At 42.9% G+C, this 16439-nt stretch overlaps 1 protein-coding gene across 4 annotated transcripts in view; it reads left to right on the forward strand.

Annotated features, from left to right (window-relative positions):
* Window positions 1–16336, forward strand: part of klhl13 (kelch-like family member 13) — a 29643-nt gene extending 13307 nt beyond the window's left edge. For 3 of the 4 annotated variants that reach the window (XM_076101772.1, XM_076101769.1, XM_076101770.1), the window contains 6 exons: window positions 3409–3550; window positions 4855–4987; window positions 6348–6544; window positions 7121–7916; window positions 10416–10529; window positions 14840–16336. In XM_076101772.1, the coding sequence (XP_075957887.1) occupies window positions 3409–3550; window positions 4855–4987; window positions 6348–6544; window positions 7121–7916; window positions 10416–10529; window positions 14840–15327 (1870 nt within the window). In that variant the 3' untranslated portion in view covers window positions 15328–16336. Of the gene's footprint in view, window positions 1–1238; window positions 1572–3408; window positions 3551–4854; window positions 4988–6347; window positions 6545–7120; window positions 7917–10415; window positions 10530–14839 lie in introns of all 4 variants that reach the window. The other variant, XM_076101773.1, reaches the window with a different exon arrangement.
* Window positions 16337–16439: the final 103 nt, after the last annotated feature.

Here is a 16439-nt window from a genome sequence, read left to right on the forward strand (position 1 = left end):
CCGTGTAACTTTTTCCTCTTGATTACTTTTCTAACCAGATTAATGCCGCCAAAGCACACAGTGTATCAGTCAACAGATGCTTTTCATCTCCAAGGGACCTCAAGACTGCAAATAATTTTCGTTATTGTGCATCTTCTTAGATAGAGAACGTCTCCCCGCATACTCGTCCTGTAAAGTGAATCAATCATTGTGCAATAGTTCCTTTTTTAATATGATCGTTAAAAGCAGGACCGTTTCATATTAACGTGCACGTTGTAAACATTACGGAGCGTTTCCATTCTCTGTTCTTACAGGTCAGCGTTTAAGTAGAAAATAATGACGCATGAGCCTTTAACCTGGCTTATTGATTCAGCCGTTAGTAGAAGCTTTGTCTGTCTGTCTAGATGGGTCCGGATCTAATGACTATATTTAACATCAAATCTCCTCGATCCCTTTTTAAGTTGTATTCAAAGAAAACAGATCCTGCACTCTCTTACTCAGGATCATATTTGTTAATAGCATTTTCTGTCGCGATGTTTGATTTAATAACACATTACTGACATGGTTTCTAATCAGATGTGCCATAAGAAGAAGAGACTGGCAGAGCAGTCTTTATGTGAGAGATGCACAAACCATTATAGCACCATTATTGGTAATAATAGTCGTGCGTTGTTCAGTGTTCTGTGCATCTGTTCCATAAAGACTGCTCTGCCTTCCTATTATAGATTTACACAATTAGCATTATATGTGATTACTCTTCACATAGAGTGGCATTGAAAGGTGAGAATGAGTACATTTTGCATATCAGATGACATCAGCCTAAATATGTTGCATTAACGAAATTCATTTCAAACATACTTCCAGCATCTAAAAGCTATATTTTATTTAGATCTGCTGAATAACGAAGGATGTTTCCTTACAAATGATAAAAAGCGCTCTGCAAGCCACAGAACAATCAGGCGTACACACACACACACACACACACACACACACACACACACACACACACACACACACACACACGGACTTTAGAGTTGCTTCATTATATAAATGTTATTGAACTGTAGATGTTTGTGAGCCATTGTGGTGTGTAGCTCCTCTCTCGTGCAACAACTCTTACTAAAAACAGTTCACACAAACTACCCGTATAATAATCAGCCACACGTCCTCAAGCTCTAGTTCCTTTTGGTGTTATATTAACTTCTTTATCTTTAAAAATACCAACCTTCCTCAACTCAACTGGTCTTTCTTCTCTGGAGGTGCTTGATGAGGAGTTGTTTTATTGTCCGTCCGTACCGATCTCGTGGACGCCGTCTCTCAGTAAAGCCTCGAGGGAATTTCTTCAAACTTGGCACAGACGTCCACTTGGGCTCGAAGTAAGAACTGATCAGAATTGTGGAGGTAAAAAAAACAACCAGTTTTTGGAAAAAACTAAAAAAATTCATGTACTGATTATGACAAATTCATACAAATATCTAATAGGATGAAATGATGAAGTGAAGACCTTTTTGGACTGACATGGACGTAAACTGCAACGTGATTGCAGAGCAGTAATTCTACTTTTTTATCCACTCTGCAGTCTCACTTTTGAGGTAATCTACACAGGAGCTTTGCATCAAAGTAAAAGCTGTGCAATCAACACTGTTTGCCGATGATCTAACCTTAAGAGGCCGTTATGCTGTTTGATCAAAGATGACTCATTGTGTTGATTCACAGAGTGTTGGGATATTTTTTTTTTACCCAAATGAGCTTCATTCTCTAATGTCAGTTTTGTCAGCGCAAAATGTACCCGTATCCCGAGAGTGTTCCCCTTGGGGCTCTGAGTCACACTCTGCTTTCCACGTTCACGCTCTCTGCGGAGCCGTTAAGGACTTTCTGTTACATTTTAGTCAGACTGCCCTCGAGCTCGGGAATATCACAAGAATTGGACTATTCAAATATGAACCTCTAATATACCACGTTCTCGCAGAGCAGAATCATTTTCCCTGTAGTAGAGGGCTGTTTAAGACTCGACAGACTTCTATTATACTGTAGAATACATTACACATTTTGAGACCAAACTTTGATTAACTTCAATCATCATTAGCAGCGTTTTGTCTCCTAAGTGGTTGTTTTTCCTCAGTGCTGAAAAGTGAGAAATAATGTTTTTGTCTTTCTGTATTTTAGTCGCAGCTTTTCAGAAAACTAATGATCTTTTCAAAGCTGTGCAGCCCGTTTTAAAAAAAGAGTTAAATTTCACTTCATGTCCTCGTTTAACTCTGAGAGATGATGCATCACATGGCTGTGTGGTTTATCGAAGGAGAAGGAATCAAAACACTGAGTGTCACTACAAGCAAAGAGACTGGTCTTCAATACGCCTCCGCAATAAACGGTTGTTTTTAACAAAAATGTCTGCTTTTGTATTGTTAGATTTTATGTCAATATGTCGATTACATTCATGAGATCTATCTTCTGTGAAAGTAGACGTTTTGGCCCGAGGATGAGCATCAAGGAGCAGGAATGAGTTCAATGCGTTTTATGGGAAATTGCTTTTTCGAGCATGAAATTCACCGTGTACACATGGTAAAGGGCTGCATTTAAATGCCTCTTTGAGTCATATCTCCAACACGTGTGTACTGCTTATAGCTAAACCATATATACTAAGGAAGTCAGTTGGATCACAGTGGCTCTAAACACAACATTACTCTCAGGATTTCACAACACATATTGTTTTAGATATATGTTAAAGTGTGTGTGTGTGTGTGTGTACTTCATCAGCTTAGACGTTGTTTGCATTCACATGCATATATTGGCACAACGCAACTGCTGACATAAACCAGTTAATTTATTCCGATGGTATTTCACATTTTACAACCTACACATCATATAATAATAATAATTATACATTATTTATTACTTATATAGCGCTCCAAGGGTACTCAAAGGCACTTTACATGGTAAAAATAGAAACAATGAAAGCAATTACAATATGAACAAAAGAGATGACATAACAGTAAGGAACAACGGAGAAAAATGTTTCGTTGCAGTTATCTAATCCATTCTGAGCTCTCGATTCCAAGATGTTACAGATAGTAGGTGTTATGTACATTATTTTCATGAAATCTGGAAGCAGCTAGTCATGTTGAAGACCAGTGAGTGACCTTAGTAGAGCCGGAGTTCAGTTCCTTGCCCAAAGGCATTGTGGGAAGTACGGGTCATGCCTTCCTCACTGCCCCTGCCACCATCTTTCTTGCCCCTCCAGGCCTGCAAATCCGCAACTTTTTAGGTGACACGTTTATCTAACAATTAGGCTACCCCCCCCCCCCCCAATATGTCCTTACGCAGTGTCACTTTGAAAACTTCTCTGTCCTACTTTCTAGAAGCTAAAATTAGATGGAAACACGTGTTTTTGGCAACACTTTTTGAAGTTTTCCCCCTTTGTCCCAATAGATCCCTCGTGGAGGACGACGACGCTCACATGAAAGTGGCTCTGGGCTATGGTGATATGGGCATCTCTGCTCACCTTCAGGCATCAAAGACTGGAAACACACGCTTTTTCACAAGCAACACGCACAGCTCAGTGGTTCTTCAGGTAAGAGTGTAGACGCGTAGCGACAACCTCTCATGAAGCACTGAATGTTAAATCAAATTATCATCACTGTCTGATATTAATGCGTCCATTCCTCCTTATTGTTCCTTTGATATCCTGTGAGCAATGTACGCTACATGGCTCAAGTCAGGACATTGTGCCAGTTGCAGGATGGCGAGGCTGTGATTTAGATTGTTTTAGATTGATTTAGATGTTTGAGTGCTTAAGTAACAACAACTCCCACGTAGCTGAATAATCTAATTAAAATGACACAGAAACAGAAAGTCAAACGGTTGTTAATTGATTAAAAATAATGCATTCTGTAATATAAATAAATTGGATGCATGACAAAAAACAATCAGCACCATAAGTTATTCAGGAAAGGTTCTTTAAACGATGTTATGGATGAAGAAGTTATTTAATAAAGCAAGATAGTGTACTGCAGCGGACGTTTAAGTGTAAGATCCATCTAAAGTTATTGTAGTCGACGCCGGCATTGCGCCGTGTGCAATGGCTGCCCTTCGTCACCAGCTCTCATAGAAAATGAATGGGTGTTGGCTGCTTTTGCTGCGCATTCATATCTTGGTGTCAGAGCACAGTGAGGGAAGGATGATGATTTGTCTTTGGCCACAGTTAGTTAAAGCACACTCACTTAGCTGGTGCATTTGGAAGCATTGTGCCCATTGTGTATTACAGGAGTTTGAGTTGATGTATGTTAATAGCATGTACTGTATGTTTTCTTACTACTTGCTATTAGTGCTACCATTTATGACTGACTCATAGGCCATGGCAAATAACTGGATTGTTTAAATTAACCCCTTTTCCCCAAAGCATAAAATGTTAGTGAATGAAATCTGGTGTGCAGATAAGTGCGAATCCTTGAGAAAAGGAAAACCTCCGACCGCATGTGTAGACAGCCTCAGGTACGCAGCAGCCAAGCGATTAAACAGCGGATGCAAAATATGACTCTCTAAAGACTACGCCGTATACATTTACAGTGCAGCCATTCACGCCTCTTAATAACCTCTGATTTAAGGATAAGGACGGGATTACCCTGAAGAGACAAAGTAGTGAATGAATCTGTGTAGCCAAAGTCTGATATACTGCAGGTAAGGCCTCCATGCTGTACGCGTCCCCACCAGGTTGTATGGCTTACAAAGAGATAGTGTACCGAAGCTCCAAACATATAATTCCCAAGTACTTTTTCTGGTCCATGAGGTCTTATCTGACAGGCCGTCATCCACTACTCTGGTCCCAGTAGCACTCATCACTCGCATGCATCCCTAACCTTTCTCCTCTTCTCCCAGGGATTTGACCAGCTGAGGATAGAGGGTTTACTATGCGACGTCACGCTGGTGGCTGGGGACGGCGATGAAGCTTTCCCCGTACACCGCGCCATGATGGCCTCCTCGTCCGACTATTTCAAAGCCATGTTCACAGGTGGGTCCACAAAGCCTCGCGCTGACCAGAACATCTGCTCAACGGGGATGTTCAGCTATTTGACTGGTACCACCTACGTTGATTTGTGTGGGTTGTGCTCTTTGTCGCCACAAAGCATGCTTTTGATTGCTTTTTATCATATATATATATATATATATATATATATATATATATATATATAAATATATATATATATATATTCTTCGTTCCTGCACTTTATTCTCTGGTAAAGCATTTATTATTCATGAACATTTCCATGCTTTAACACAGTCGCAGTCCCGTCACTGTCATTTTGCCTCCGGAGAAATTACTCAAATTGACCTTGTTCACACATCCCTTCAGGATTGTGTGTGTGTGTCTATTCACAACAGTTTCCATGTTATACAACCGACCTGCTTATTCTTATTGTTATGCATTCATGTTCATGGTCGTTTGTACTTATAATGCCTGCAAATAGGACGTATTGGCCTGTCTCATCTCCCAGGCACACTGGATGCAGAAGTAGAAGAACCTTGAATACATTTAAATACATAACGTAAAGTGCATGAAGGGTATTTTAGGAATATCAGATAAACTGTTGTATCTAAAAAAAAAAAATGTGGTGGAAGAGTATTTATACTGAAAAACACAATGTGCCAGGTTTTGTAATTATTTTTGTTGTTGAAACCAAAGAAACCTTGTAATACAGATGTTTGCTAGAAAAAGTGACCTTACTGCTTTGATTGCACTTCGTATTAACCTGCCAATTTAAAATAAGGTGTTTATTTTTCATCACTCAATCTTTATTAGTAATTTAACACCCTTGTCAATTGGATTACATTGTATATACTGAGCTTAGAAAGGGGATGATTGGGAAAGGGAACAGTCGGCGTGTTTCTTTTGGAACTCTTATTGTGACCGTAGTGGAAGTAAATTTGTTGATTTGGCATTTAAAGTATATGATAAAGATGAAGACTGTTGTGCAATGAGAACAAAAGGAAAGCTGGTTAAAGTAGGAGCAAGGGGAAACTGTACTTAGAGCGAGCGATAGCTCATTAGTGTGAGCACAGATGCTGAGCAATGGGATTCTCCCTAAAACCTTCAATCCTTTCTCTGAACGCAAGTCCTTGGACACTGAAAACATTTCACTGTCATTTAACATGCAATGGCATATGCATCCAAATGATATGATGCATTTTTTAATTCAATCATTTAATTTGTTATGTTTGTTTGAAGGATCAAGCTTATATAACGAGCACGAGCTTTATTCTTCAAGTTTAAAATAAATCGGTCTGCGCGCAGACCTGTCAGTCAAATGAGATTACGTTTGAACATCTATCTTTTCTTATCCCACCCCACCCCCCACGCTCTCCCGATGCAGGTGGAATGAAAGAACAGGATTTAATGTGCATCAAGCTTCACGGAGTTAACCGAATAGGCCTGAAGAAGATCATTGACTTTATCTACACGGCCAAGTTGTCGCTCAACATGGAGAATCTGCAAGACACACTTGAGGCAGCCAGCTTCTTACAAATCCTTCCTGTGCTGGACTTCTGCAAGGTTTTCCTCATATCTGGGGTGAGTATAGCGAGACACGCACAAGCCAAAAGCTGCACATTACGGCACAGTGCACAGATTTCCTCTGGTGTTGGCCAGTCGTAGATTAGCTGTTGAACATGTTGAAATAACTTGATTTTAAAAAGAAAAATTCTAACAATTGTTCCCCCAAAATATTTTATATCATTGTTTCTGGACTTTGGTGTGTTCAGAAGGTATGAGCTTTTTCTTAAATACACTAAAATGTAACTGAAACTAATTTGTGTGGATGCAAATTAGGGCTGCAACTAATGATTGCGAAGATTGATTTCTTTAGAGCCCATGTATTGACATCTTGAAATTGCTTATTTGTCTTGCCACCAGTCTAAAAACTAAAAGGTATTAAGTCTACACTGATAGAATACAAATAAAAGCAGCAAATCCTCTTATGTTCAGGTGTAGACTGAATGTTAATTTGCCTCTGATTGCAGCATCCCTCAAGTCCTTCTGTCTAAGGAAGCGAGTTTCTCTCCATAAGTTTGAGAAGATGCATTCGTCCATGTCCTGAGATGTCTCGGTTGCAGCTTTCCAAGATTTTGATTTTCTTCCCCCTCGCAGGTTTCTCTCGACAACTGTGTCGAGGTGGGTCGCATCGCCAACGCGTACAACCTCACAGAGGTGGACAAATATGTCAACAACTTCATCCTGAAGAACTTCCCCTCGCTGCTGAGCACGGGAGAGTTCGTCAAGCTGCCGTTTGACCGGCTGGCGTTTGTGCTGTCCAGCAACAGCTTGAAACACTGCACCGAGCTGGACCTGTTCAAGGCCGCTTGCCGCTGGTTACGCTACGAAGACAGTCGCATGGACTTTGCCGCCAAGCTCATGAAGAACATCCGCTTTCCCCTCATGAACCCCCAGGAGCTCATCAATCACGTGCAGACAGTGGACTTTATGCGCACGGACAACACCTGCGTCAACCTCCTCCTGGAGGCTAGCAACTACCAAATGATGCCCTACATGCAACCGGTTATGCAGTCAGAACGGACAGCCATCCGCTCGGACAGCGCCCACCTGGTCACCCTGGGGGGCGTCCTGCGCCAGCAGCTGGTCGTGAGTAAGGAGCTGCGTCTTTTCGACGAGAAGGCTCACGAGTGGAAGGCGCTGGCGCCCATGGACGCGCCCCGCTACCAACACGGCATCGCGGTCATCGGCAACTTTCTCTACGTGGTGGGCGGCCAAAGCAACTACGACACCAAAGGCAAGACGGCGGTGGACACGGTGTTCCGGTACGACCCGCGCTACAACAAGTGGATGCAGGTGGCGTGCCTTAATGAGAAACGGACCTTCTTCCACCTCAGTGCACTCAAGGGACACCTCTACGCTGTCGGCGGAAGGAACGCTGCGGGGGAACTCGGTGAGTTTATTTCCCTGCTCGTTTATTCTTTTCAAGCAACATCAGAAGCCTTTTAATTAATATTCTATGAGATTATACACTTAAATATCGAGCAGCAGTAGCAGAGAGACTGTGCCGTTGTAATAAGGCTGCAAGCATACTGATGCGGGTAATCAAATGTCTCTGTCATTGTGTCTGTCCTCGAGCCCAAAAGCCAAAATCTATTTTCAAAATTCACAGCATGTTTTGTTTTTATCTTATGAAATATTCTGCTTCAATCTATAGTTGTTGATGTGAAGCCTTTAACAAAAAAAAAACTCATTCGCTCTCCCATTTGCCGCTCTTGAATGTGAAATATCTTCGATAAAGCCGTGATGCAGAATCCATTTGCAACGTCTGATGTTCAATCTCATTTGTCAGCATTTCAGACGTTTCATATATTCTAAGGCTGTTGCTTGATGATGTGGTGTTTAGGGTTTTGTTGTGCTGTAATGTAAGTTTTTCTATTTCTTCACCTGATAATATAGTCACTATATTATAGTGCACTCCAGTACAACAAAGCCACAGCCTACACACGACTAAGTCTTTTTGTTGAGTTGAATACTTTGATATTGCAGTCTACCTCACAATATTTACTACAATGCAGTGTCAGATAAAAGTTGTCCGTGATCATAAAGGGATCGTGTCAGATCATCTTCAGTCGGTAATCTGATTACTTTTCATAGTTTAAACAGAATTTTGTGACATTTAGACACACGGCTCGCCCCTCCGCTAGAAGCACTTCAATGAAGTGATATATTTATATCTGTCCATTGTAGTTTGGTTGCTGCGTAACCAGTCTGGAATCTCAGCGCCCGAAACTGTGGACCACAGAGAGGTGCCACCCAATACTTAAATTCAGCTCTGTAACTGCAGTGGAGAGAGAGGGAGGGAGAGGGAGGGAGAGGGAGAGGCCGCTGTGTGAGCCGGCGTCTCTTCTGGGTTATAATTAGACTCAAAGTACACGGCCCCGGTTCACTGGCTGTCTACACAACTGCCTTTTTCTGCTTTACGTTCCACTGCACGGGGTTCAGCCTTGATGTGTTTTGTGGATGCTCTGGCATTATATCTGTTTACTCTGGGTCGGTCATACGGGTGTGGCTTCATTGTTACGTCTGAAATACCCAGATTATAAAAGAAAGAGCTCGACAACGTCAAAACGGATCTTTACAGGAGGAAGCTTTCAATCTTAACGGGTTCATGGTCGGACACCATTCCTTATTAGACTCGGTTGATTGCTTATTTGTGTCTTTCAAAATGACCAAATATATCTTTAGATTTGGGGGTGGGGTTGTTAGTATGTTGTAACCATTCAATAATTGGCGACAATCAATCATTTCCAGTAACTTTCGACCCCATTACGGGGTCCCGACCCGACATGGAACCGCTGCTCTAGGTCAGAGGAGTGTGCCACGTAGTGATTAGGACCAGATGTCTCCAGCTACCGGCTTGACAGCCTGCAGGAAGATAATATCATGCAAATCAGGCACATGACCTTCTCAGCTGATCATGGGACAATCTGATGGTAGAGTTAAAAAAAAAAGAAGCCTTTTTTTCAATTTAGAAGAGCATCTGGTCTCTGTAGGTAAATCAACTTTATCATTTGTTTATGAAACCGTTTTTAATAACTGCTCTGCATTCATTTAATCAGTTTAATGAAGTCTCGTCTCCTCATACGTCTGTTCAACTTCCACTGAGCTGCTGCTAACATGTTGTGCACTGCTCAAGGTTACTTTCATGATAGTTGTTGAGCAAGCAGAGAACGGTTTTCACTCTTTTTTTTTTTTTTTTTCTTCCCCGCTGAGATTTCCCCAGGTGGCGCAGCTTTTTGGTCCTGAGCTGCTGTATTTTGGAGTCAATATGATTTTTTTTTTTATTCTTGATGTTCAGCTGAGACCACTTCTTTGACCGCTGTCAGTTCACCAACTACTGTTTCTATTAGCTGCACTCTGTAAAAACAAGATATTATTTTACAACCTCTCCACCCCCGTTTAAAAGATATTGTAACTCGTTATCCTGTTATATGCAGATGAGACTGTGAAGATAAGACCCCCTCCTTGTATTTTTAAATAATAATTTATAACACTTCATCGACTGTATATTTCCCTTTTCCAAGCTCCCAATGAGCCCGTAAAGTGATCGACCCTGGCTGCTTGTTGAGGGGCCGCTCACCTATTTATTGGTCACTCATAAATCTCAGCGTCCCCTGTTCCGGTTTTTGTCACAGAATTTGTGGAGCCATCCTCGGAGGCTTTCACATAAAAAGGATCTTACAATCTCCCCATTTCCTGTGCAGTCAGTGCATTCAGTGCTGGTGGGGTTGTAGAGATGTGTACTGTGTATTTTAATCTGTGTTTTAGCTCCCACGCTGAGACCCTCCAAGGCCTCATTTGCTGCCGTTTGTCCTCCTTAGTTGTGTCTTGACCTACTTTATACTAATGCATCCTTTTTTTTTTTTTTTATCCGTCTTTTCCCCTCAAGCTACCGTGGAGTGCTACAACCCAAGGACAAATGAATGGACATATGTTGCCAAAATGAATGAACCACATTACGGCCACGCTGGGACGGTGTATGGTGGTTATATGTATATTTCAGGTAAGTGAGATCACTTGTCATCGATCCAAATAACGAGGCATATGTAATGCTGGGTGGATGTGTAGCTAGTTTAAAGATAGATTCCGTGTCTTCAAGTCATAATTAGAATGAATGTCAGTGCATTGTGATTTCCAATTAGATCGTTTCTTTCTTCACCAGCAGCAAACGGCTGATTCGATTTTATAACATGCAAGGCCATGAAATCTAATCTGTGGTTTGCTCATCTGCTACCTTTAGTTTAAACCTCGAGTGGATGCATCACGCATTGCCATGACTCATTGAGACAGGCTGCATGTGTTCAAACTAGATCTACTTTGTGATTGACGCATGCATTACAGGGCTGCAGGGGAGGTGTGCTCACAATAGTACAACACAATTCAGTATTATTACAACTATTTTACCATGAATTTGGTATTTAGATTTTCAACAAAAAGGAAACACAGTAGATTTTAGGTTTTCAGTGAGTCAATTATGAGATTTCTGACGGTATGCTAATGCTACGTAGTTGTATTTATCATGTAAAAATCGTGTCTTTCACAACTGCAGACTTTTCCGAATCCTTCCTCGCTCACTCGCTTCATCTCTGCCGAGCACGCGGGTGAAGTTAGCTAAAGTCTGAGGGTTCAATGCTCCGGGGCACGAGGGTGGACACTGAGATTGTTCTTTTAGGCGTCGCCTCAATACTTGTTCACTTCGTAGGATTGAAAACAGATCCTGCGTTATGGAGATGAGCCCTAGTTTCTCTGTGTGACTAATCCAGAGTGGTGCTACAAAGGCAGGCGATGGGAGGGGTGGAAGGGAAATTTGGGAAGGATGGAGCAAAGTAGAGGACTGAAGCATGAGTGGGAGGTGTAATACGGAGGAGCCTGTGTTAATCCCTCCTGGCCGTGGGTACAGCCATCGTTCTACAACACGGGAACATGAAAAACATCACAGGGGTTTTCCAACTAGATTAGTTTTCTATATGTCTTTTGGTGAAACGGAGGTAGGAAAGGGAAATGGGGAGTTTATGGTCATCCTCACCCTGAATATCATTACTGGATAGCAGTTACATGGCCAGGTTATCTCTAAACACATGCACAGTATATAGGAACTTTAGAAATGGGACCAGTGGAGCTAGATCAAGTGAAAATCTGTGGCAAAAGAAAATGTCAAAAACCTGGTTAACTGCAGTATTAACCTTATTTACAATACAAGGTGCTGACCAGCGTACATGCTTTTTTTTGTGAGATGCACTCCCTCATTTTGATTACTGTGCACACAACCAGTGAATTTAATTTCATAATCCACAGATCTCATTATTGCTGCGAATCTCTGTCGGTATTATATCGATGTATACGCAACACATTAGCCACCGTATTAGTTTTTTGGGTTTCGTTTCTGTTCCACATAGTAAATCTGATACACCATGCATTTGCTATGTTTTGTTTTAGTTCCTCCTAAAGAATTTAGTTTGCATTATAAATTAGAGTGCTTTTTCATCCCAAGTGAAACCCTGAGACATATTTTGGACCACATAGACCGCATGATTTAGCGAGCATGATATTACCGCGGAGCGAAGATGAAAGGCATCTTTTCACTTTAAAAAAGTGAAATGATGAATACCGTAATGGTCACAGAGTGAGCTAATCTGCTGGTAGCCAGCTGTTTGTCTCCCTCAGGCTGTACTCTGCAGTACATCGTATTTATTGCTCATCCTTTTTGATATTTTAATGGATTCCTTTTGTGTTGGTTCATGTTTCAGTGATAGCCTGGTAAATTTCACCAACACAATGACACTATGTCATGCTTTGCACCTGCAGCAGCTAATACTACATGTGGGGGGAATTAATATTTTCGTGTTACAGGATAAAGCTTGTGAATTAGTTTTCTGAATACAGCTGTGGGTTGTGACACAAGACAGAAACATGCACAATGGCTGTCTTTAATGGACTGTAGTGCTTTCAATGCAGAAGGTACAGAACATTACCCATGAGGCCCCGCTGTAGCGCCCACGGTCTCCTGGTTGGGGGGGTGTTACGGTCTTGCTGTGCAAGGTGACCCTCTCTGAAGTGCAGTTCTGTGTCTGTCTGTCACAGCAGATCAGGTCACATTCTCCGGCTGTGCTGCTGCGCTGTCTGAAGGTATTCTATCAGCTGGATGAAGCTGACAAATGCACTCAGCCCGCAGACCGTCACAGCTCGGGTGGTGCGTCAGAGTTCAGACACAGCTAGTGAACGAGCACAGAGACGCTCTTGCCTCTGGTCTACCGTTCTACCTGAGAGATGCATCATAGCCGGGGTTTTGCTTCTGATATCGATATTTGGGGGTCCCTTGGATTTATTTTAATTTTAAATTGTGACCAAGATGCATATTGAGAGAAATAGTTTGTTTGTGAGCATTCAGTCTGCAGGCATCAGCTGGTCGTCTTTGTAGACGAGATGAACGTTCGTAAGTGCCTTTTTTTGTTTGTTTTTGCCCTGACGTATGCCCCGGGACACGCACTCTGTAAGCTTCATATATACAATGGGTAGGTGTTTGCTCTCAAGTCAGAGATTGTTAACTTTAGGGTTAAAACTACATGTGATTTGCAGAGACTTTCAGTAGTGCTGGGGGTTAGGCACAACCTGAGTAAGGGCGGCCTCAGAAGCCGTCTCGGTGTGGAAACGAGGCTCATTAGGCGTTTTAGTGCGTTTAAAAGAAAGCCGGTTTGTTATGGCCGTTGTTTGAATTTGAGTGGTAATGGGCTCATAACAGTGGCTCATAATTGGCTTATTTTATGCAGCAAAAGGCGGCGATCTTTAATGTCTGCAAGCTTTTTCCCCCACTCATTTTTGAAATAGTGCGAGTGCTCAGCAAATAATATGGGGGTATGGTCTGCCATTTTATTTAAGTGCTCAAAAAACTTTTCCTGCCAACAATCCCACAATGCAATGTGTTGGATTTTATAGATGTAAAATGACCATTGTGGGCCTGAACTGTCTGTGAAGTGTCTGGACTTGCAATGTGCTACTCACTATTGAGGGTACATTACTGTCTGTTTATAAAGGGAGTGCTTTCATAAACATCTGACATCAGTTTGATTGTACTGTAAGATCTCATATTCCAGCCCTTTAAAAAAGTCTGTGAAATGCTGAGTCGCCTTTTTCCTGCCTCACCTCCATCTTCATCTTCTCCTCGGTTCCCACTTGTGCCGGCACTGATTCAACCAACCAAGCGGGTCACTGGTTCTTCAAGGGGACTCTACACCTGATTCATACCTACAGGACATGGGGAGGGAAATGGTTTTATCCGGCCTACGTAGAGGACAATACAAACGATAAAGCAGTCGCTCCTGTGACGTCTATAGAAGGGTGAAAGCTTTTAGCCTGTCTCTCTTAGACAGTCTCAATTTGGCTAAGCCTTCTCCGCTCTTGGTGTCTCACTAATGGCATTCATTAGCCATTAGGATACCGGGATACTGATCAGACATCATTGTATCAGAGAAAGGCTAAAGCCCTTAAACAGAATCAGAATAGCAGCAGGGCCTCTTGAGAGGAATGATAAGGACCTTACGTCTGCTCCGCCACTGTTCCCTTGTCAGGGTTTTTAATGGCAGACCTGCCGCGTGGACTACTTGGATAAAGAAAATGGATAGTCGGGCTATCTTTTGGGTTTGATCAATTAAGGAGGTGCAGCATCACAGATCTGAGTCATGGCAGCTGAACAGACGGCTCAGGCCTCAACAATAAACCGAGCACACGATCACTGGGCAGCAGCAGAAGAGGGATTCAGCCTCTGTTCGGCACGCTCTGCAAATCGTCTCAGAATTTGCTCCTAGTCACTCTGCCTAAAGGGAGGAGGGGTGGGCTGGCTTTCACCCAAATGCATGCTGGGATTGTGTTCCTCTTTATTTTAAGCCTTCCCTGTAGACATGTCCTGTTTTTTTCTTCCCTCAGCTTTTTGTGTCCCGCCGTCTACAGTCTGTGCGTATGTGAATGAACGTTTTTGTAGTGGCGTTCCTGTTTGTACCGCGCTCCCCATCAGCATTATTTCACGCTGTAGCAGAGAATATTGATGTCGCTCTTGTTTACAAAATTTCCTTTTATTGGCTGTTGAGTTTGCGTCAAGGTTTGACAAATGGGGATCGAGGATACGTGTGATCTAAAAGTGTACAGACTTTGTCCTGAATCCTGTTCTTTATAATGTTAGGAAAGCAAACGTTCCAGTGTTATGGCTAGTGCTCCAAATGGCCTCCATGAATGCATGTAGGTTGACATGGCTGAATGAGTCACAGATCAAATCATTAGTGTGGAGGCTAATTTGCGCTCTTTTCCTTTTTTCCGCTGCAGGGGGAATCACTCACGACACTTTTCAGAAGGAGCTGATGTGCTTTGACCCAGATGCAGATAAATGGACTCAGAAAGCACCCATGACGACGGTGCGCGGCCTCCACTGCATGTGCACAGTGGGCGACCGCCTCTACGTCATCGGGGGCAATCACTTCCGGGGCACCAGCGACTACGACGACGTGCTGAGCTGCGAATACTACTCCCCCGCCCTGGACTTGTGGACACCTATCGCCGCCATGCTGCGGGGCCAGAGTGACGTGGGCGTGGCCGTGTTTGAGAATAAGATCTATGTGGTGGGCGGCTACTCGTGGAACAATCGCTGCATGGTGGAAATAGTACAGAAGTACGACCCCGAGAAAGACGAATGGCACAAAGTGTTTGACTTACCCGAGTCGCTGGGCGGGATCCGGGCCTGCACACTCACAGTTTTCCCCCCCGAGGATATCTCGGGCTCGCCCTCCAGAGAGTCGCCCCTCTCGGCACCTTGATGAGTAAAGGGGGGGGAGCCCTGATTTGCTCATACCCCCCGTAAACCCCTCGCCCACTCAACCCCCCCCCCCCCTCCCCTCAACAAACACTCCTTATAGACATCATTTGCACTTCCTCTTTGGACTACGTCTGTAGTATCTCCAAGTCCACCTCCCCCATAAGCTGTGCAGAAACCACTCCCAAAGTGATTTAAACGTACGTACCGGCAGCCTAATTACATGTTGACGTTGCATACTCGGTATATTTTTGGCAGGAAATATCTTGACTTGAAAAGTGACTTTGCAAATCAACTTTTCTACCTGATGTCTACGGAGTTCTCTTATGTCTCGTTTTCTTTAAGCGTTCTACCTTGAGATGTTGACTACCGCACTGACTCTCCTCTAGTCTATGCCAGGTCAGATGCAGGTGACTCCAGAAAGCAGAAGCGTAGGGACAATTAAAGCTCCGAAACACAGCCGGTTTTTAACTCAGGGGTTGGCCCAGCCCCCCCCCCCCCCCCCCATCTACGTTGTCGCTCTCTTACAGTTTCAGTTATTTTCCTGCTATTGCTATGAAACTGTTAACAAAATGGTGTTTTCTAAATTTAATAAACATGGTTTTGAAAATAATTCAAATGTTGTTGTCATTGCTGACTGCAGCAGAGCCGGGCTGATCCTCAAAAGCGGAAGTCGTTTGAATGTAGTAACTGGACAACAAAACGGCTTAACGTGCACTTAACCGCGCAACTCACGTCAATCCGTGCGTGGCTTAACGGGGTCGACTCTTTTCAAAGAATATAATGTGTTTTTGTTGTGACATATATTTGTATATGATGGACGGAGTAGACCGGTTGGTTTTGATGAACTCTTCGGTGTATATCTAGACACTGAAGGCTGCCGTTGTTGATGCTTTGAGTGAAGCCCTCTGACTCTAGAACAAGATGTGTGGCCTTTACAACTTTTCAACTTCTATTTCATTGTGCAACCCTGTGTTGTAAAATGGCAAAATAAATGAATCTTGTAACCTTGATACAGCTGTAAGAAAGAAGCTAGTTTCCTTTTTAAGTGTGTTCTGTAATGACTGTAATGAATACGCTGCAGAGATGGGACAGAATATCAGTTGACCTGTTTGC

This window comes from Anarhichas minor, unplaced genomic scaffold (genome assembly GCF_050575085.1).
Source record: "Anarhichas minor isolate MPS153535 unplaced genomic scaffold, ASM5057508v1 ptg000027l, whole genome shotgun sequence".
Lineage (NCBI taxonomy): Eukaryota > Metazoa > Chordata > Actinopteri > Perciformes > Anarhichadidae > Anarhichas > Anarhichas minor.